Genomic DNA, 21,343 nt, shown 5'->3' with positions numbered 1-21,343 from the left:
GACCTCCATATAGTGCTACATTTTACACACCACACCACACCACCCCTCCTCCTCCTTCTCCCAGTTCTTTCTCATGTCTTGGAAAATTTCTGTCCTAAGCAGTAATTCAGTTGATGGTTAGACAGAAGCTATGGGGGCATTAGGGGCTAACATGTTGGTTACTCCTGGTTTGCGAGCTGATCCCCCAACAATTCTCACTTTTGAATCTTACATCTACAATTGAGCAAAAAATCTGCCAATATGTTTAATAAGAGACATTTGTTATTCAGTTTCATTCAACATGGCAACAGCTTTATTTTCCATTCTTTGTCTGCATATTTTTTATACAAGTTCTTGAAGGTGTTTGCTCATAATAGGATGGGGGTCAGGGCTTTTGAATTTGGCATATGTTTTGGCAGCTAAATTTACCCTAAGAAAAATGGACAAATGTATTTTAGAACCGATGAAGTAGCATGGTAAACTATTATGTAGAGTTGCTGATTCAAAAGCACACTTGGCATACTTACTCCATGGAAGAGGAAAGGGCTTCTCTATTCAATGGTTGCAGTATTTTTTTCCATTTGAACAATTTATTAGTATGCCTGTATTACAAGTTTTAGTAAAAGAATCCCAGGATTTTGCCTCCTGTGTGTTTTCGCCTTGCTTTCTCATGGTCCATGATGCCAGCGGAAGTTGTCAGCACTATGTACCCAATCTGATGTGAAGGCAAAAGGTTGTTCTGCCACTTTTCCAGGTCCTTCAACTGAACATCAAATCTGGGACTGATCACACCACACTTGTTCAGTCTGCCTGTCAGATTAACAACAATTTTCCCAGCTCTGTGATCATCAATGATCTCAAATTCACCAATGTAACCATACTTCATCATCACAGTTAAAAACCGCACGATTACTTTAGAGCATGGTCTAATGAGAACTTGACTTTTTCCACGTTTCTCTGCATTGTTGATGCTCTTAAGGGCACCGGCCAGGACATTCATGCGCACCATGATGCCGGTGCAGCAAGATGGCGGAAAAAGCCAGTACTGGATACCTAAGCATTCCTACATTTCAATATTCTGTAGAGCTTGTTCTTAAATGTACCTGTTGATGTATAAAGACAAAAAGTGCATCTCACATGGGCATTTTGCATTGCCTCTTGGTGGTCGATTTCACAGTTTTGCAGCATGGCAGTGTCAGTTAGAGAAATTGATGACACAGTCAGCTATAGAGTAATTCATTTATTACTATTTATTATTACTTTTACATGTTTTCACGAAGTACACAACTCCTGTTGATCTTAAACAGAGTTGGTTAAACTACACAGAGACAACCCACTCTGCAGGAATCTCAGTTCAGTTATTGCTGCACACACAGCATCCCTTGCTCTTGATAGTAAGTTAGAACTCTGCTAAAGAGAGAGAAATGCCCCTTACCTGCCTGAATGGATGGGGGGAAATTGATGGGGCTGGCAGTGAATGGGGATGGTCCCAGTAGTGAGGGAGGGGACACTAGCTGAGGGACACTAGGTAGCTTCTCAGAGTCTCTGGCATCCACTGGCCAGCTGGCAGCACAGAGGGGTGCTGATTGGCTAGCATTTCCCCCTTCCCCATCCTGATCTAGGAATGGGAACCTGGGCTGACAGTTGCTGTGGGTCTAGTTGATTACCTGTTTGGGGATCAGGAAGGATTTTTTCCCCCTAATTGGCAGGACGGTAGGAATGCACTTAGAACCCAAGTGAGGTACTTGGGATGAGTTGTAAATTCATCACAAGTTGTGGCCAGTTTCCAGTGCAGTTAAAGGGATAAAATGAACAGTTCCCAGAAGTGAAAAATCTGAGATTTGATGATGGGCCTTGTGGGCTGAGGTTCCCACCCTTCTGCACCCTCTGTCCCGCTTGGGGGAGTGGCGGGCGGGGGAGTGCTAGGGCTCAGATTGAGCTGTGTCCTGGGGTTAGGCTGAGGAGTGCCTACTCCAAGTTACAGGTTATATGGTAAAGTGCCTTGTAATCCCAGCACTGGAACCAATTTAATGGGTGGGTAGTGGGCCTGACATTTAGTTCCATGCATGTGTCTGTCCTCATTTCATTGCTGTGTCTGCATCAGCTCCTTATACTTATCATTAATTTTAGATCTTTTATCCAGAACAGGTGTTGTGCATTCTTTTCAAAGGGAAGTGAGTGTCAAATGGGTTTAAAATGCTACCTTTCTCCAGGGGCAGCTCTAGGCACCAGCAAAGCAAGCAGCTGCTTGGGGCAGCCCATTTGCAGGGGTGGCGGCTGGCAGGGATCCAGCCTGAGAGCTGAGAACCAACAGGGGGCCCTGGGAGCTGTAGTTCCTTGGTTAGCTCCCTGCCTATAGAGCCAGCCCTGGAGCAGGGAAGGAACTACATTTCCCAGCATTCCCTTGGCCGCTATCAACAGGAAAGGGAGGGGGAAGGAGTATGGTAGCTGAAACCTCATGCTGCAGCTTGCTGTGAATGGAGAGCTCACTGCTAGAGCTGGGTGGCACTGTGAATGGGGAACAAGTGTGCCCAAGGAGTAGAAGGTTTTGGCCCAGATATCCCCTTCAGAAGACATCCCCAGACTGGATTAGGGATACTGGTGTGACCTCAGCTTGCAGCCCCCAAAGAAGGAATTGGGTGGACTAAATGGACAGTGCCCCTCTCTATCTGAAGCCAAGCAAGGGAGGTATGTGGATCCCACTAGAATTTAAAATGAAAAGTAAGTGAGGGGAGGCTCTGGACCTGGGCAGCTTTAGATACAGTACCAGGCATGTAGGAGGATTTCCACTTTTGACTTTTTTCCTTTCCAGATTTAGCTAATATTCAGAAAGGGAGTCTAGCACCTGCCTTCCAGATTTGAACACCTCAAAATTCAGGAGTGCTCAAGCTCAATTTGGGCAGCTGTTACTTTATTTCTCCCAAGTTGAATATATTGATCCACTGTAATTTGCTGTAGAAAAAGTAGGATAAAATTGAGCAAGAAATGCTTCCCAGTGGTTTTTAGGACTGGAATTGCTATTTTCAACAGCCATTGCCTTTTTATTTTTTTTAGTTTTATTTGTTTAAAAGGAAGACAGTGATATTGCATGGGCAAATTCCCCATAGAAACAAAGAGTGGAACGAAAGAATAATAAAGGCACCTCAATTTTTCCTCATTTATGGAGGACAGTTTTATAATATGCATCCAGATATCCTCCAATCACACAAGCTGAAAAATTTTCCATTTTACTGCAGTTATGTAACCATATGGGAACCAATCCTGTCTGTGTTCTGTGCACATCCAAAATTCCTGCTGAATGACCAACCCTGGGAGCAAGTTACCAGTGACCCAGGACAGGGGCGGAAGGAGGGGGCAGGTGGGGGGCAGGGGGGAGAGCCCAGGGCTGGGGCAGCAGAGGGTGCGAGTGGAAGGGGCAGAGCCCAGGGCTGGGGCAGCAGGGGGTGTGTGTGGGGGGAATGGGAGAGGCCAGAGCTGGGGTGGCAGGGACGGCAGCGGGGTGTGGGTGGGGGGAGGCCCAGAGCTGGGGCAGCAGGGGGTGCAGGTGGTGGTGGGGAGAGCCCAGAGCTGGGACGGCAGGGGGGTGCAGGTCGGGTGGGGGGGGGAGAGAACGAGAGCCCAGAGCTGGGATGGCAGGGGGGTGTGGGTCGGGGGGAGAGATAGAGAGCCCAGACCTGGGGCAGCAGGAGGGTGTGGGGGGGAGCCCAGCCAAATTTTTTTTCTTGGGGTGGCAAAAACCTAGAGCTGGCCCTGCCTTTCTCTCACCTATCAGTATTTTGCATTCACTTTGCACTGATGTAAAGTCCTACACACGAAGCAGGATAATTGAGAATCAAGCCTCATGAGTCTCTGGGTCCTGCAGAGAAGACCATTTTCCTTTCTATAGCACTTAAAATGTTGTTCTCATTTTCAGATCCCCATACCTTCTGCCTCATGATGAAGTTTCTACACTTTCCCTCCTATAGTTCTTCTCCAGCTACTTCTTTGCTGTCATTTCTTGCTCCCCTCTTGATCTTCTTGTTCTTTTCAGAGACTCCTTCCAGTTTCTGAAATGGAGTTGGAAATCAATGGGGAAACTAGCTGAGTTCTACCTGAAGTGTCTGCTAGCCTCTCTGGTTACAATAACATCGGACTATCCTTTATCCAGAATTGTAAGCAGTTGTGCCGTGACTTGCTCTAGCTAATGGGGAGTCTGTGTACTGGACTGTAAATTTCCTTTTATCCTTGTGAAAAAGACCAAATAACTGCTGCAGAAGCTGAGTGCCTGAAATGTGAATCCCTGTGTGAGGTTTAAGTCCAATTTGGGGGGAAAGAAGTGGTTCTGAATTAGTTGCAGACTTTGGTGTCATTGTGTTTTGGCAAGTGATACTCCACTCATGTTTTTTGTTGTTGTTTTTTAGATCCTAAAGTACCAGTAATTTATGGGCCATAGAGCTGGATGAGCAGTTCTGGAAGCTGAATCTTCTCTTTACAAGTTTAGTGCTACCGCAATAGTGCTATAGTCTTCTCACTGCTCCACAGGCCTTCACCATGACATGGAGGAATTGCTTCTAAAATCAGCATCTTCTGCATGGAGACTGCCAATGAGGGGGAGACATTAGTGTCTCTAAAGTTTATATGAAATTCCTTATACCCTGTTATCCTTTTTACTTTGTTAAATACAAAGGCAAAGTATCTGAATGACTTTTTTGTGATGTGGCCACATCTTTTACGAATGCCACTGGAGGCCACCCAGCAGCCATCAGATGGTCACAATTTTTGATCTCTGTTGGTTTGGGCCTGTCTTCAAGTGGAGAGGTAAAGGTGAAAGGTTTCCTGTTCTGAGTGCTGATAGTCATAGCAATGAACAGAATGATCCCTTCTGGCCATAGACTGTATTAATCTGAACACGTTGTTGTTGTTTGTAGTCCTCAGAGCTACCTTTGCCCCTCCTAACTTTGATATTTTTAGGTGATGCAGTTTTTGCTAGATTATGTACATTATCTGATACAATAGAAATTGTTTTAGGCTTAAAGGTTGAAGAATGGATTTTAGTTTAATTGGTAAGAGTTGCTTAAGTGACACACTGAAATCTATTTCATCCAGTTGCAGACCATACCTGATAATGAAAAAATCTGTTGAATTTCCAGGGCAGCATACTGCGGGGAGGACTGAGTTCTTTTAGTTTTGTTTTTAAACAGATTATTCAAAATGCCACAAAGTGCATGGAAATAGGAGGTGCTCTGTGGTTGATGGCGTTAGAATTGCTAGGAGCCATCACACACTGTATTTCTAGCCAATGGGTCTAAGTTGCTTTGGAATTCTAAAAGGTCAAGCTTTTAAGATTGATTTGAGAAAAGAATCAAGCCACAAAGAAAAATAGGATGAAGATAGGGGAAGCAAGTCTGGCCAAAGGAACTCAACTTCTACAGCAGTGGCATGATTTTGTGAGTTATCAGTACAATCTCTGCCAAGAAATAGTGTTAGCTCCTTGGACTGCTAGAGATGGAAAACACTAAGTAGATGCCTGTGCATTCTAAATCAAGGTACGACACATAAAGTCACTAATGGTTATTGTTTGCTACTCTGCTATATATATTATGAGCTTTTGTTGGCAGGATTGTCTGATCAGAAAGCACAGTCTCATCTGATGGGCATCCCCATCCCCTGAGGAAAAAGAAATTGTATTAGGGTTGCAAAGCCAAGGACTAAGAAATCAGAAAATGACAAAAGAAAAGTTACCTGTCCATTCATAACTTTGCCCCTTGTGCATATTCATTACAATACAGTCTTTTATTACATGGTGACATACTAGGTCTCTGTTTCAATCTGTGATGATAGCAAGGTCACAATAACTTCGGATATGTCTACAGTATGAAATTAGGTCAAATCTATAGAAGTCGATTTTTTAGAAATCAATTTTATACAGTCGATTGTGTGTGTCCCCACTTAAGACCATTAAGTCGGCGGAGTGCGTCCACAGTACCGAGGCTAGCGTCGACTTTTGGAGCATTGCACTGTGGGTAGCTATCCCACAGTTCCCGCAGTCTCCGCTGCCCATTGGAATTCTGGGTTGAGCTCCCAATGCCTGATGGGGCAAAAACATTGTCGCAGGTGGTTCTGGGTAAATGTCGTCAGCTCCCCTGCTCCATGAAAGCAACGGCAATAAATAGTTTCTTGCCTTTTTTTCCTGGGTTACCCGTGCAGATGACATACCATGGCAAGCATGGAGCCCACTCAGCTCACTGTCACTGTACATCTCCTGGGTTCTGCTGGCAGATGTGGTACTGCATTGTTACACAGCAGCAGCTCATTGCTTTTTGGCAGCGGATGGTGCATTACGACTGGTAGCCATCGTTGTCATCTCCTGGGTGCTCTTTTAGCTAACCTTGATGAGGTCAGTCAGGGGCGCCTAGGCAGACATGTGCTCCTGGCTGGCCTCGGTGAGGTCAGTGGGGGGTGCCTGGACATAAATGGGAGACGACTATGGCCAGCAGTCGTACTGCACCATCTTCTGGCGAGCAGCCAGGAGACAATGGCTAGCAGTCGTACTGCACCGTCTGCTGCCAGCCTAAGGTGTATAAGAGAGATGGAGTGGCTCAAATAAATAAAGAAACCAGATTTGTTTTGTATTCATTTGCTCCCCCCCGCCCGCCTCCGAGAATAGTTTGGGGGGGAGGGATAGCTCAGTGGCTTGAGCATTGGCCTGCTAAACCCAGGGTTTTGAGCTCAATCCTTGAGGGGACCATTCTGTTGGACGACATGGCTTACAGGGTTGTCCGTTAACCCTCGCAACAGCAGACAATCATTTTGCGCCTTTTTTCAGCACAGACGCCATAGCACGGCAAGCATGGAGTCCACTCAGATCACCACCGCAATTATGAGCACTGTAAACACCACGCACATTATCCTGCAGTATATGCAGAACCAGAACCAGGCGAGGAGGCAACGGCAGCGCGGTGACGAGAGTGATGAGGACATGGACACAGACTTCTCTCAAAGTACAGGCCCCGGCAATGTGGACATCATGGTGTTAATGGGGCAGGTTCATGCTGTGGAACGCCGATTCTGGGCCCGGGAAACAACCACAGACTGGTGGGACCGCATAGTGTTGCATGTCTGGGACAATTCCCAGTGGCTGCAAAACTTTCGTATGCATAAGGGCACTTTCATGGAACTTTGTGACTTGCTTTCCCCTGCCCTGAAGTGCCAGAATACCAAGATGAGAGCAGCCCTCACAATTGAGAAGCGAGTGGTGATAGCCCTGTGGAATCTTGCAATGCCAGACAGCTACCGGTCAATCAGGCATCAATTTGGAGTGGGCAAATCTACTATGGGGGCTGCTGTGATGCAAGTAGCCAACGCAATCACTGAGCTGCTGCTATCAAGGGTAGTGACTCTGGGAAATGTGCAGGTGTGGATGGCTTTGCTGCAATGGGACTCCCTAACTGTGGTGGGGCGATAGACGGAACCCATATCCCTATCTTGGCAGTGGAGCACCAAGCCAGTGAGTACATAAACTGAAAGGGGTATTTTTCAATGGTGCTGCAAGCACTGGTGGATCACGAGGGATGTTTCACCAACATCAACGTGGGATGGCTGGGAAAGGTACATGATGCTCACATCTTCAGGAACTCCTGTCTGTTTCAAAAGCTGCAGCAAGGGACTTTCTTCCCAGATCAGAAAATAACCGTTGGGGATTTTGAAATGCCTATATTTAGCCTACCTCTTAATGCCATGGCTCATGAAGCCGTACACAGGCAGCCTGGATAGTAGTCAGGAGCTGTTCACCTGTAGGCTGAGCAAGTGCAGAATGGCGGTAGAATGTGCATTTGGACATTTAAAAGTGCGCTGGTGCAGTTTACTGACTCAGGTAGACCTCAGCGAAACCAATATTTCCATTGTTATTACCGCTTGCTGTGTGCTCCACAATCTCTGTGAGAGTAAGGGGGAGACATTTATGGCGGGGTGGGAGGTTGAGGCAAATCACCTGGCTGCTGATTACGTGCAGCCAGACACCAGGGCAGTTAGCAGAGTACAGGAGGGCGCGGTGCCCATCAGAAAAGCTTTGAAAACCAGTTTCATGACTGGCCAGGCTATGGTGTGAACGTTCTCTTTGTTTCTCCTTGATGAACCCTCCCACCCCCTTGGTTCACTCTACTTCCCTGTAAGCTAACCACCCTCCCCTCCCCACTTCGATCACCACTTGCAGAGGCAATAAAGTCATTGTTGCTTCACATTCATGCAATTCTTTATTAATTCATCACACAAATAGGGGGATAATTGCCAAGGTAGCCGGGGTGGGGTGGGGGAAGAGGGAAGGACAAGGCCACGCTGCACTTTAAAACTTATTGAATGCCAGCTTTCTGTTGCTTGGGAAGTCCTCTGGGGTGGAGTGGTTGGGTGCCCGGAGGCCCCCCCACGTGTTCTTGGGCATCTGGGTGAGGAGGCTATGGAACTTGGGGAGGAGGGCGGTTGGTTACACAGGGGCTGTAGCGGCGGTCTGTGTTCAAGCTGCCTTTCCTGAACCTCAACCATACGCCGGAGCATTGCCTCTTGCCTTCTGTCACCAAGCTGATGCCACCTATCATCTTCAGCCCACCACCTGTCCTCGTGTTCATATTGTGCTTTTCTGGACTCTGACATTGTCTGCCTCCATGCATTCGGCTGTGCTCTTCCAGTGTGGGAGGACTGCATGAGCTCAGAGAACATTTCATCGCGAGTGCATTTTTTTCGCCTTCTAATCTTCGTTGGCCTCTGGAAAGGAGAAGATAGTGTGAGCGTTGAAACATTTGCAGCTGGTGGAGGAAAAAAAAGGGAGAGTGGTAGTTAAAAAGACATATTTTAGAGAACAATGGGTAGACTCTTTCATGGTAAACCTTGCTGTTAACATTACATAGCACATGTGCTTTCGGTACAAGGTCGCATTTTGCCTCTTATTGAGGGTATGCCGGTTTGGTGTGAGAGATCACACACGCAGGGCCGGGCAACAGAATTTGGCTTGCAGGCAGCTATGGTAAGACAGTATTTTGGCTTCTTTAACCTTAATAACATGTGAGAGTGGTTTCAAACAGCAGCGCCCTCATTTCCCATACCAAGCAGCCGTTGGGTTGGCCATTTAAAAGGAGGAGGGGCTGAGGTTTTCAGGTTACCGTGCAGCACAAACCCAACTAACTCCCACACCCCACTATTCTCTGGGATGATCGCTTCACTCCTCCCACCACTACGTGGCTAACAGCAGGGAACATTTCTGTTCAGCCACAGGCAAACAGCCCAGCAGGAACGGGCACCTCCAAATGTCCCCTTAATAAAAGCTCCCTATTTCAACCAGGTGACCAGGAATGACATCACACTCTCCTGAGGATAACACAGAGAGATAAAGAATAGATGTTGTTTGAATGCCAGCAAACACCGGGATCATACGCTGCCATGCTTTGTTATGCAATGATTCCAGACTACATACTACTGGCCTGGCGTGGTAAAGTGTCCTACCATGGAGGACGGAATAAGGCTGCCCTCCACAGAAACCTTTTGCAAAGGCTTTGGGAGTACATCCAGGAGAGCTTTATGAAGATTACCCTGGTGGATTTCCGCTCAATCCCCAGACACGTTAGCAGACTTTTCCAGTAGCTGTACTGGCCGCGAATGCCAGGGCAAATTAATCATTAAACATGCTTGCTTTTAAACCATGTATAATATTTACAAAGGTACACTCACCAGAGGTCCCTTCTCCACCTGGCTTGTCCGGAAGGCAGCTTTGGGTGGGTTCGGGGGGTACTGACTCCAGGTCCAGGGTGAGAAACACTTCCTGGCTGTCGGGGAAAATGGTTTCTCTGCTTCCTTGCTGTGAGCTATCTTCTACCTCCTCCTTGTCCCCAAAACCCACATCCCTGTTGCGTGCTACTCCATTGATGGAGTCAAAGCACAGGGGTGGGGTGGTGGTGGCTGCACCACCTAGAATGGCATGCAGCTCATCATAGAAGCGGCACGTCTGGGGCTCTGACCCGGAGTGGCAGTTTGCCTCTCTGTTTTTTCGGTAGGCTTGCCTCAGCTTCTTAAGTTTCACTTGGCACTGCTGCGGGTCCCTGTTATAGCCTCTGCCCTTCATGCCCTTTGAGATTTTTTTCAAATGTTTTGGGCATTTTGTCTTTTTGAATGGAGTTCTGATAGCACGGATTCGTCTCTTGGTACAGCGATCAGATCCCGTACCTCCCATTCGGTCCATGCTGGGGCTCTTTTGCGATTCTGGGACTCCATCATGGTCACCTCTGCTGATGAGATCTGCACTCACCTGCAGATCGCCATGCTAGCCAAACAGGAAATAAGATTCAAAAGTTCACAGGCCTTTTCCTGTCTACCTGGCCAGTGCATCTGATTGGAGAGTGCTGTCCAGAGGGGTCACAATGGAGCACTGTGGGATAGCTCCCAGAGGCCAATACCGTCAAATTGCGTCCACACTACCCCAAATTCGACCCGGCAAGGTCGATTTCAACGCTAATCCCCTCGTGGGGGGAGGAGTACAGAAATTGATTTTAACAGCCCGTTAAGTCATAGAATTCAAGATCAGAAGGGACCATTATGATCATCTAGTCTGACCTCCTGCAAGATGCAGGCCACATAAGCCGATCCACCCACTCCTTAAGCAAGCGACCCCTGCCCCATGCTTCGGAGGAAGGCGAAAATAACAGCTTCGTCATGTGGACGGGTGCAGGGTTAAATCAATCTAACGCTGCTAAATTCGACCTAAACTCGTAGTGTAAACCAGGGCTTAGACGCTTATAAAAATCTTGTTCCTCAGAGAATAACTTCCCATTAGTTTTATGTGGTGGTGAACATTGTTCAAAATAATTTTTGTATTAAGTTCCTCTTCAGTAATACTAGTTTGAACCCTATTTATATAGCTTGTGTTTTATAGATATTATTTCAAAGTTTTGCTGGTTGTACCAAGTCTTCCTCTTTTTTTTTTCTTTTTTAAACACTTACCCTAAATCCTCTCCAAAGTTCTTCAGGGGACGTTTATCTTGGAAGTGTCTTTATGCTGATTGTTGAGAAAATGACATGTGATTGAGATGTGAGGAACAATATTATGCAGTTCAGATGGCAAATCTGTCTGTTTATAATTGAAAAGTTTTTACTTCGGCCTTGAGGCTACCCTGTAAGTATGAGAAAGCAACTGAGCCTTGCTAGCAGATAGAGATACCACTAGCTAATGAGCAAAGGGTATTAAAAATAAAAACCTGGTACCCTGCTTGAATATCAGTCCATTTGTTAAAAAGGCAAGAACAACGCATGCAGCTTTATTTAATTGTGACTTCAGCTGTCACACAGCTGTCCCCCTTTGAGCAGTCAAGAAGGAAAAAAGCAATGGGAGCAGTGATTTGGCTAATATGACTAAGGACTCCATCCTGCAATCCCTTACTCATTAAAAAAAATATAGGTGGGCTACCCAGGTATATACTCTGTCAGGGCCAGTTCTGCATGGAAAGACTCAGCTTGGGAATTTCCCAGGACTCAAGTGCACTCCCCCTCTGGAGTGTAAACCCAAAATTGTATTGCCTTGCGCTGCACAGAAAACTGTACAGAGTAAGCTCATGAAATTCCCCTCCTCCCTCAATGTGGAGGAAGATGTGCACAGCTTTTTGCCCCCTTCCCCCCATTATGAATTCCACAAACTGAGTTTAGAGAAAACAAAAACGAGTTTATTAACTACAAAAGATAGATTTTAAATTATTATAATGCATAGCAAACAGATCAAAGCAGATTTCCCAGCAAATCAAACAAACATGCAAACTAAGCTTAATACAAGTTACAAGTAGTAATTTCTCATCCTAAATGTTTTTAGGCATTTCTTTCACAGGCCAGACACCTTTTCCAGCCTGGACTCAGCTCTTCTCCCCCACTTTTATCCTTGTTTCTTAGATGTTTCCAGCAGTCATCCTGGGCAGGGATTCAGTGAAGAATGAACCCTGATTAACTCCCTTCCCTGCCTTAAATAGGATTTACATATGGCGGGAATCCTTTGTTTCCCAGTTTGATCCCTATTAGTGGGAAAATACAAATAGTCCAAGATGGAGTCCAGTACCAGGTGACATGATCACATGACCCTGCAATGTCAAAGCAGACATAAGTCCTCAGGAAGACTTCCCAGGAAGGTGGGAGATTAGCATCTTTAAAGTCCCATTGTTCTCTCTAATGGCTCATCCAGATTGATTGCAGTCTATCTGGTGGGCGTTCCCCAGGCGTAAACCCACTTGTAATTGTTATATAGTCAATATTCCTAACTTCAGATACAGATATGATACATGCATACAAATAGGATAATCATATTCAGTAAATCATAACCTATCCAATGATACCTCACATGACCCATCTTGCATAAAACACGTCTTAGTTATGCCATATTCATATCATATGAAGAATTTGGGCGTAGTGTCACAATAAGATCATCCAGAATGTTAAACCCAAACCCCTGTTTTTTAATTTCCTTTTATTGTGGTTTTATAGGATATGTTTTAAGCCATAAAGGAAGGAAATTAGAGTCAAAGGAAATTCCAGTCTTTATGTTTTCTGCCTTGCTTGTACAGATAATTTACTTTGCTTAATTTACAGCATGGTAAACATCTTTACTGGAATAAATGTCTTCAGATTAATCCCCTTTTCTTTTTTGTACTCAGTGTCCAACAGTCTAGAGCAGGGGCAGGCAAACTTTTTGGCCTGAGGGCGGCATCGGGTTTTGGAAATTGTATGGAGGGTCAGTTAGGGGAGGTGGCGTGGCCCAGCCCCTACCCTCTATCCACCCCACCCCCTGCTTCTCACCACCTGATGGCCCACCCCCAGGACTCCTGTCCCATCCAACCCCCTTGCTCCCTGATGGCCCCCCAGGACTCCTGCCCCATCCACCCCCCCCCCGCGCCCTGTCCCCTGACCGACCCTGGAACCCCTGCCCCTGACTGCCCCTTGCCACCTCATCCAACCCCCCCTTCTTCCCGACTGCCCCCCAGACCCCTGCCCCCATTCAACTCCCCCTGTTTCCGCCCCGACCCCTATCCACCACCACAAACTCCCCTTCCCTCTATCCAACCCCCGCCTACTCCCTGCCCCCTTACCGCGCTGCCTGGAGCACCGGTGGCTGACGCTACAGCCACGCACCATGCAGCACAGAGCAGGGTCAGGCCGGGCTCTGCAGCTGCGCTGCCCCAGGAGCTCAGAGCTCCACCGCCCAGATCATTGCGCTGGCGGCGAGGTGAGCTGAGGCTGGGGAACAGCAGGAAAGGGGCTGGGGGCTAGCCTCCTGAGCCAGGAGCTCAGGGGCCGGGCAGGAGTGTCCTGCGGGCCATAGTTTGGAGCAAATAGAGGTTGCTCTTTCTATTTTTCAAACAACCTTGTCCATATAACGTATCTTTCAGTATTTCAAAATAATCAGGGTGCTTGACTCACAACATTTCCCTAGTCCTTCCATTTTTATCCCTATCGCTTCCCTTCTTTGAAGCAATCAGCTAGACCTTCCTGCTGTCTTCTAAGATGAGAAAAGCTTTCCTCCTAATAGTTACACATACAGACCCTGATCCTGCACGCTGTTCTCTATGGGCACTGAAGGCACAGGCACAGGCACTAGCTTGGAGGGGCCATAGTATAAATTACAATTAGTTTTTAGAGTAAAGGTCTCTCCTTTCCTGAGACTCTGGATACCGCTATCGTTATGTGTTTGGTATCTATATCAACTAGGGAGCAAATGCCTTGAGTCAGCAGTATAGCGATCCTATGCTGTTTGTATTTAGTAGTAATTCTTAAATGATCAATCCATGTATGTTTTAAACCTCAATTTGTTTTCATAATGGAGCAAAGTGAGTATATCTGCTTTCCGGAGTAGATTGTGGAAACCTGAGATTCCATTTCATGCAAACGGCTGCTCTGGTTGAAGTCAATAAGAATTCATACTTAACAGTGAATATCAGATCCAGCTTTTTCATTGTTTCTAAGGTAGACAGCAGCAGGTAGCTGACCATACTGGGTCATATTCACCCCTAGGGTAACTTAGTTGATCTCCAGGGAGTTACACCAAGGATGCATTTGGCCTACTGTGCTTTGAATTAGCCAGCAATCGCTCTCTAAATAGATCTAATGTAGTACATAAGTACAACAGTATTTTCCTGAGCCTTCCCCAACTTGAATAGTATGTTCTGTTCCCAAGCAGAACTGCTGGAGGTAAAAAGAGAGCACTTCTTGTCATGCCTTTTTGCTGATGTAGGAGAATCTTTCATGTCTTAGTATCCCCCTTCCTTCCCCCCCCCCCCCAGTGAAACAGATTTGCTATTCAGTTCAAAACTGTCTGCAGTGCCTGGGAGTTCTGTCCTACTGTACATAGAGGGAATACAGTATGTTAGTCTCCTGTTCTTTACACCTATCCAGTGCAACATTATTCACTAGGGAAGTCTGAATTGTATGCAAGTCCAGTGTTTTATAAATAACCCTTGTTACGTGGTATCAAAGCAATGCAAGCACATGGAGCGTGCAGTTTTGCAATACCGTTCAGAGTCCTTTGTAAAATCTCATCCCTCCTTTTGTGAGCATCAAAATGGGCCTGAATACCCTTTCCTGTCTTGTGCATTAGGAGAAAACCTTAAATATTATTTTCTGTTATAAAAAAGATTATTGATAATCTTTATGTTGGTGATTGAAACAGCCACCACTGGAATATGGGGATACTGTTCCCTGTCATAGGATAGTATGTATAACTAGGTTTGGAAGAATTAGATTTTTGTTGGTAAATATCAATTTAACTGTAAACCAACCATAAACCAACCAAAAATATTTCTATTGATAATTGAAATGTACAGATAGGCAAAGTAAGAAATACGCTGCTTGAGAACTTTTATTAGAGTTTGGTGTAAGGATATTTACTTTGTCTATTTTGACGTGATGTAGACAGGTTTTTTTTGTATTTTAATGATTATAAAGTTTTAACCTTTTGAATCTCAACATCAACAGTCATTGTCTGATTCTCCCCATAATTTTTGTCACAACTGTGGAAAAATTAAATTGATAACATTTAAAAAAATTCTTAAAACTCATAATTTTAGTGCAACTGTGAAAATTGAAAAAAATGCTTAAAAATAATCATATTATCCATTGAAATTATAAAAATGAAAATCAAATTCTACCAAGCCTACATATAACTTATCATCCTGACACACCTCATGCCAGCAGACCTGTACACTGCTTTTTTTATTAATGATGCCGTTATATTAAACACCAGCTGATGAAAACCTAATAACAAACCTGATAAACAAACCACTACATATGCAGTCCAGTAAAATACTTGCAAAATATACTTGCAAAAAAACTATTTGCATTAGAACCTCTTTCAAATGATAAGCAATGAAGTGTAATGATCAGACGTACAGGAGAGTAAAGCCACAGTATAAAGGAAATGCCTACAGCATGCTAATTTACTTCTGCAATAATTCTGATGAAGTTGGCAAACCACACTGTCCCAATGTACCTAAATAGCGAATATTGAAGACTTACTGCATAGCAAGAACTTTGTACCAGAATTAAAACAAAACAAAACAACCCACCAGATGTTAGGTCCCTAGGAGTTACATTGGACTATACCATGTTTTTACCTTTTTCTTCTGTTTAGAAGACTGTACTTTGGTTTAGTCCTGGTGTACTACTGTAATTTTGGTTTACTTTACAAAAATATTCAGAAGTGTCTACAATAATTATAATCATGGATGTTGTGGCTGATTAAAGGCTGGATTGGCATTTGCATTATAATCTGATTCCCCTGTTCCTAAATTTACTCCTGGTTGAAACTTGACAAAAAGAAGACTTTTGAAATGAACTAAAACACCCAATTTGCCATAATGCATCAGATAATTAAATCTTACTCTCTTGTCTTTTTTTTTTTTTTCAGGCTACATCTACAGTACACACCCCTGGCAGTGATGTGTAGTGTACATGTACCTGCCTGCTGTAGTGATAAACATGCTGCATCCATGCTGCTGTGTGTAGCTACATGTGTCGGTGAAAGGCTCTGACAGGGAATCAGCAGGGAGCTGGCTGCTTTAAAAAAAAATAGCAGCGTAGATTGGAAGACACCACCTGGGTGAGCTGAGAGCCATGTAAGGTGTATACCCAAGTACATACCCACAAGCTTCAGGCATGCCTTTACTCATCTAAGTAGTGCATCACTATCTACACTGCTATTTATACCCATACTAGGTGGGCTACCCAGGTATATACTCTGTCAGGGCCGGCTCCAAGGTTTTTGCCGCCCAAAGCAGGGGGAAAAAAAAGCCGCAATTGTGATCTGCAGCTCTACTGCTGCCACTTCAGTCTTCGGTGGCAATTCGGCGGCTGGTCCTTCGCTCCAAGAGGGACTGAGGGACCTGCCGCCGAAGACCTGGCTGTGCCGCCCCTCACCATTGGCCGCCCCAAGCAGCTGCTTGCTGGGCTGGTGCCTGGAGCTGGCCCTGTCTACTGTCACATTCTGGGGTGCAATCCACACCAGTGAGGGGTCGTCACTGCCTGCTCCACAACCTTGGGTACCTCATAATGCTTTCCTGTTGTAGCTCCCAACCAGGGCCACTCACAAGCAACCTACCAGCGAGCAAGTAACACCCTGAGTGTTTGTGTTTATAGCTGCAGGTTTGGTTCAGCAGCCTATCAGCAATGCTCCAATCACACTCTGGCTTCCACCAGCCTTGGTTACTATTTGCAGAGTGACCAGATAATTTGATCAGCCCTGTAGTTGGGAAACACGTGGCAAGAATTTTTACCTTGAACCAAGTCTAGATTTTAAGTTTAGGTATTAGAAAGCATTTTATCTTTATTTCTCTTATAAACATTTCTGACTTTAATACCTTATACTCACTTAATCTCTCTCTTTGTAGTTAAATAAACTTGTTTTAATTTTTAATCTAAACTAATCCAGTGTGTTTAAACTGAACTGTTTGGTAACTCTGGTTAAAATAGCAAAACCTGTTGAATACTGACCTTTTACAGGGGCAATAGACCTATAATATCTGAACTGTCTAGGCTGGAGAGGGCTGGACAGCGCAGAACACACATTATGGGGAAAATTCAGGACTGGGAGTGTGTTGGGGTCACAGAGTGAAAGTTCCTTTATCTTAGGTGAAAGACGGAGAGAGAGAGAGAGAGAAACCCTGGGGTGTTTTCTGCCCTCACCTTTATTGTCTAGTCACCCTTTGAAATGCATTTTCCGGAGGGTTACCCTGAGATAAAGTTCATTTCAGCTGTGAGGAAGGGGACATGGAGTGTCATGGTGAAAGAGGTTCCAGGTTGTTGTTTGCTAATATGCAGATTGATCTTTTCTTGCCCCCCTTCATTGCCCAAGAATGGCCACTTGACAGGTGTTTGCCGATCAACTTTGTTGACATCTAGCTGGAGGTATCCGCTTGCCCTTTGTCTTTGAAAAAAGTGTACTCCCACCCTAGACTTGTCTGGTAAACACGTTTTAGTAATAATTTCAGTTTATGTCTATAACTCATAATATGCATTTCCTACATAGATTACACAAGAATATTAATAATCAGTGTTGTTAGCTTTTAAATGATACCTCACAAGGCATATTTTGTACAAAGATTTCAGCCACAGCTACATACCACCAAAAGAAGCATGTTGTGTAGATGTACTTTCAGTGATCGACATCTGAATCTTCAAGAAGATAAAAGCTTTCATAAAACACCTGAACAATTGTGCAGTCTTGAGTGAGAGGTTTCCTATAAATATCCATTTATGCCCTGAATCATTAGAATTGATTCCTGCTAAGTCAGATTTCTGTCCCAGACATCTTGTTACTGTCCATTCAGTATTTTTCCATATGGTAGAGCCTAAAGCTCTGTAGGTCTCCCAATGCTGCATTTCAGTGGTTCTGTCTGCTTGGCTTGTTATGGGGACAGTTAGTTAACTATGTTCTGTTGAAGCTCTCTTCTGTCTGCCTAAATCCTGGGGCCAGAAAAGATCTGCCCTCTCCATAGTATTGGATGTATGGTAAGATGACTGACAGGATACACAATTATGGTGTACTCAGAGACTTAATGAAAACATTTATTAATTGTGTTTATAAGGCCAATATCATACAGTAGAATAAGAAACCTTAAACTTGGAATATTCAGGAAACTACTTTCTAGAGCTGGTCAGAAAATGGTATTTTTTTTTTTCCTCCAGGAAAAAAAATACTTCATGCTATTAAGAAATCTTGTCAGCGAGATATTTAATGGGACAAGCTTTCATTCTTGGAAACTGAGGCTTGTGCTTCTTTGGACCTGACATACCCTCTGTTACCAGAGATGTCAGGGGAAGCAGCATCACCTTCCACCCGTCTGCTAGCTCAAGCTTTCTGTGTTCCTCTCTCTTTAGCTAACCTGTGATGGGATTTTTCCACTGTACTTCATCTCTGAGAGCAGGCAGTTTGACCCATGGACAAGCCACCCTCCTCAGTAGGCTGGTCTTCCTGCTCCCCTCCAAGGCTGCTGCTGCTTTCCCTGGGTTTCTTTTTCCAGTTTTTTGGATAGTTCTGCTGCCCTGTGCCCCTCTGTCCAGATGATCCTCGCTTTCTGCCTTTGTGTAATGTTACTTGCCCTGTTAGGAGTTGCTGGGTGGTTCGTAACCCAAGGTGCTGAAATTCAGTGGCTCCTCCATAGGCAATTTGTAAAGCATTAGGTATGACAGGTATTATGTAAATGAATGATGAGTAGGACTTGGTTTGAGGTTTTTAAAATATTCTTTCCATAGGACATGGGGTGAACTGCACCCTTCTCTTTACTAACACTGCGTGTTGGTCTGATTTGTTTTCTAGGGCAATGCCTGCATTGCATTCTTGACAAGCATCTTGCAATCTCTGTTCACATTGTGGATTCTTCTTCTTCTCATTTTTCTATTCTCAAATACTTACCTGATTTGAACATCATTTGCAATCAACAAAGCAAGACAATCCTACTGTAAATATATTTTTGCTAGTGTTTTGCTCAAAATGTTTGTCATTTTCTTAAAACTTACCCTGTTGATCCTTTAAAATAGTCCTGAGGCTTATATGAGGCTTGATTGGTTTATTATTTCGTACAGTATGTAAAGGCCTTTTAATTTCTTTTAAAAGTCTTATTAGACTTAGTCTGACCCTTAAGATATGTCCTGAATTTAACCCTTAAAATTCCTGCTCAGTAGTAACCCATGGAAGTCCTTCGGGCACTAGGCGCAGGGTGTATTCTTTTCCTGCAGTGTCACTACAACTGGGATAGGTTCTGTAGGTGACACCTTCTATAGGTCAAAGGCCATAAATGACGGGGGAGGGAAGGGAAGCAACAAATAGGAAATTATAATCTATCTTCTGTATCAAATACTTCCCCTTCTGGAGAGAAGTAGAATTCCTTTTTCCTTTAGTATTTCAATGATAATAATTTGTATTTGGGATCAAGGCCCCATTATGCTAGGTACTATGATTATTTGTTTAAATAAATAATTGTAGTTGTTTTGCGCTATTTGATGGAATAGGTTTGGCAAAATTATACCTGAAGTGTTAGCTGTGGTAAGTTGTACCATGTAGTGTCCATCTTAGTGTTTAATTGGCTTTCAATAGTTGGTCCCATTGTGTTCAGATTGCTGAAATTGGGTCTCTTAGTTCTTTAAATGCTGTCCACTGCTGGCCTATTCGTTTACGATTCTTGTTTTGTTGGGGATTGCAGGCAGAGACTCTGTACTACTTGACTGGAACAGCTTTTACAGCTGTGAGATAGCAGACATTTTCTGTTGACTGTTAGGCAGTCTGCCCTCTGGATCCTTTTTCACTTTACTCATCTGTAATTACTTTGCCAAAATATAGTTTTCTATTGTGATTTCCAGCACAAATTGTTAGAGTGAAAATGAAGAGTATCTCACCTCCCACTTGTCCGTGAAAGGATCTTCTATTTTGATGGAGTTGACAAAATATATGGGCTGATGTCTTTTCAGGAGCCAAATAAACATGGAGTCTAAGGATAGCCCACGAAGTTTAATTTATTTTCATTAAATCTTGGTATATAAAAAAGAATGGTAGCGTTAATTAAATTGAGCCAGATAATCTAGGAGATGTTTTACCCCAGGGTCTTATGTGATTACACATAGTCATCATAAATATAATTCTGTTGTCTTGTATTAGGTTATGTTAATATTGATGTTGATAAGGTAATACGGTATTTTTCCACCATCTGCATACAATTCTTTCTAAACTTCTCATAATTCAGTGCTGTCAGGCTCCCTGGCTCAGACTGTGCATTTCAGAAAGAAGGGATAAACAAGATGAAAACCTAAACAAACTAAAATCCAACATGCTGTCTGGAGTGACCAGATCTCCCGATTTTATAGGGAGAGTCCCGATATTTGGGGCTTTTTCTTATATAGAGGCTTATTACCCCCCATCCCCGTCCTGATTTTTCACACGTGCTGTCTGGTCACCCTAATGCTGTCAGCAAGACAAATGTACATACCTACCCTTAAGAAAGCAAATATATTCCCTTGTACTGTATCTTGGATAGGCTAAAAACCTAATAGACCTCTGCTGGTGGCCCAGACTTGTTCTGATGTACAGCAGGACAGAATACTTGAAATTAGATTTTAAAAACTTTGAACAAATGATTATATACTATGTGATCTGCCCTTCTACAGGGTATCCAATGAGCTAGCTTGGTTACAAAAAGAACAGGAGTACTTGTGGCACATTAGTCTCTAAGGTGCCACAAGTACTCCTGTTCTTTTTGCGGATACAGACTAACACGGCTGCTACTCTGAAACTTAGCTACAGTTCACTTGAGTGACTTTCAGTTACATAACTATTCCCAGGTTATTGCTTAGTAAAATAAAATGTGGTGGTGTTGCATGTTTTTACACATAAAATTGTGCCTTAATAAAGCTGCATCTTTTTATTGGTATGTTAATTTCTATAACATGTACAATGTCTCTGTAAGCTACTATCCTGTTCATGAAATTGAGGAGACTCTACCTTTCCCATAAGCAGCTGGAGCTGAATGGATTAAGTTACACAGAAGATGTTAGGATTCTGCAACCATACATGTCTCCACTATGTCTCAGGAAAATAGTCTTAAATAAATGTTCTGGGCTTTAGCTGAGCAGCTCTCAGGTGTTCTGTGTCTCAAGCCCTGTGTATGGAATTGAGATTATGCTGCTAAGCAAAGAACACCACACGCAGATGACTGTATCACATGGAACCTTTTCAAATATCAGTCTATATTTTTTTACTTATAGATTGTTTTCTAAGGATTTTAAAGAATTATTTCAGATTTTTTAAATTTCTTGTTTCAATTAATTTTCATACCATCTCTTTGCCCATGTCTCTGTCAATGGATAACCCTGTCAAAACCTGAAC

General features: G+C 44.0%; 2 protein-coding genes across 4 annotated transcripts in view; one reads left to right on the top strand and one right to left on the bottom strand.

Moving 5' to 3' along the window:
- Positions 1-21,343, top strand: part of OTUD7A (OTU deubiquitinase 7A) — a 402,354-nt gene that overhangs the window by 177,253 nt on the left and 203,758 nt on the right. The window lies entirely within an intron of this gene.
- On the bottom strand, positions 596-988 carry LOC123344572 (40S ribosomal protein S15a-like). The gene has a single exon (XM_044980933.1). The coding sequence runs from the start codon at positions 986-988 to the stop codon at positions 596-598; it is 393 nt and encodes a 130-aa protein (XP_044836868.1).

The sequence above is a fragment of the Mauremys mutica genome, chromosome 11 (genome assembly GCF_020497125.1).
Source record: "Mauremys mutica isolate MM-2020 ecotype Southern chromosome 11, ASM2049712v1, whole genome shotgun sequence".
NCBI classification, from domain to species: Eukaryota; Metazoa; Chordata; order Testudines; family Geoemydidae; genus Mauremys; species Mauremys mutica.
The sequence above is the reverse complement of the archived record's forward strand: the minus strand, read 5'-3'. Positions and strand labels throughout refer to the sequence as shown.

Coding starts and splice junctions, on each gene's coding strand:
- LOC123344572 (XM_044980933.1), bottom strand. CDS start 988: ATGGTGCGCATGAATGTCCTGGCCGGTGCCCTTAAGAGCATCAACAAT.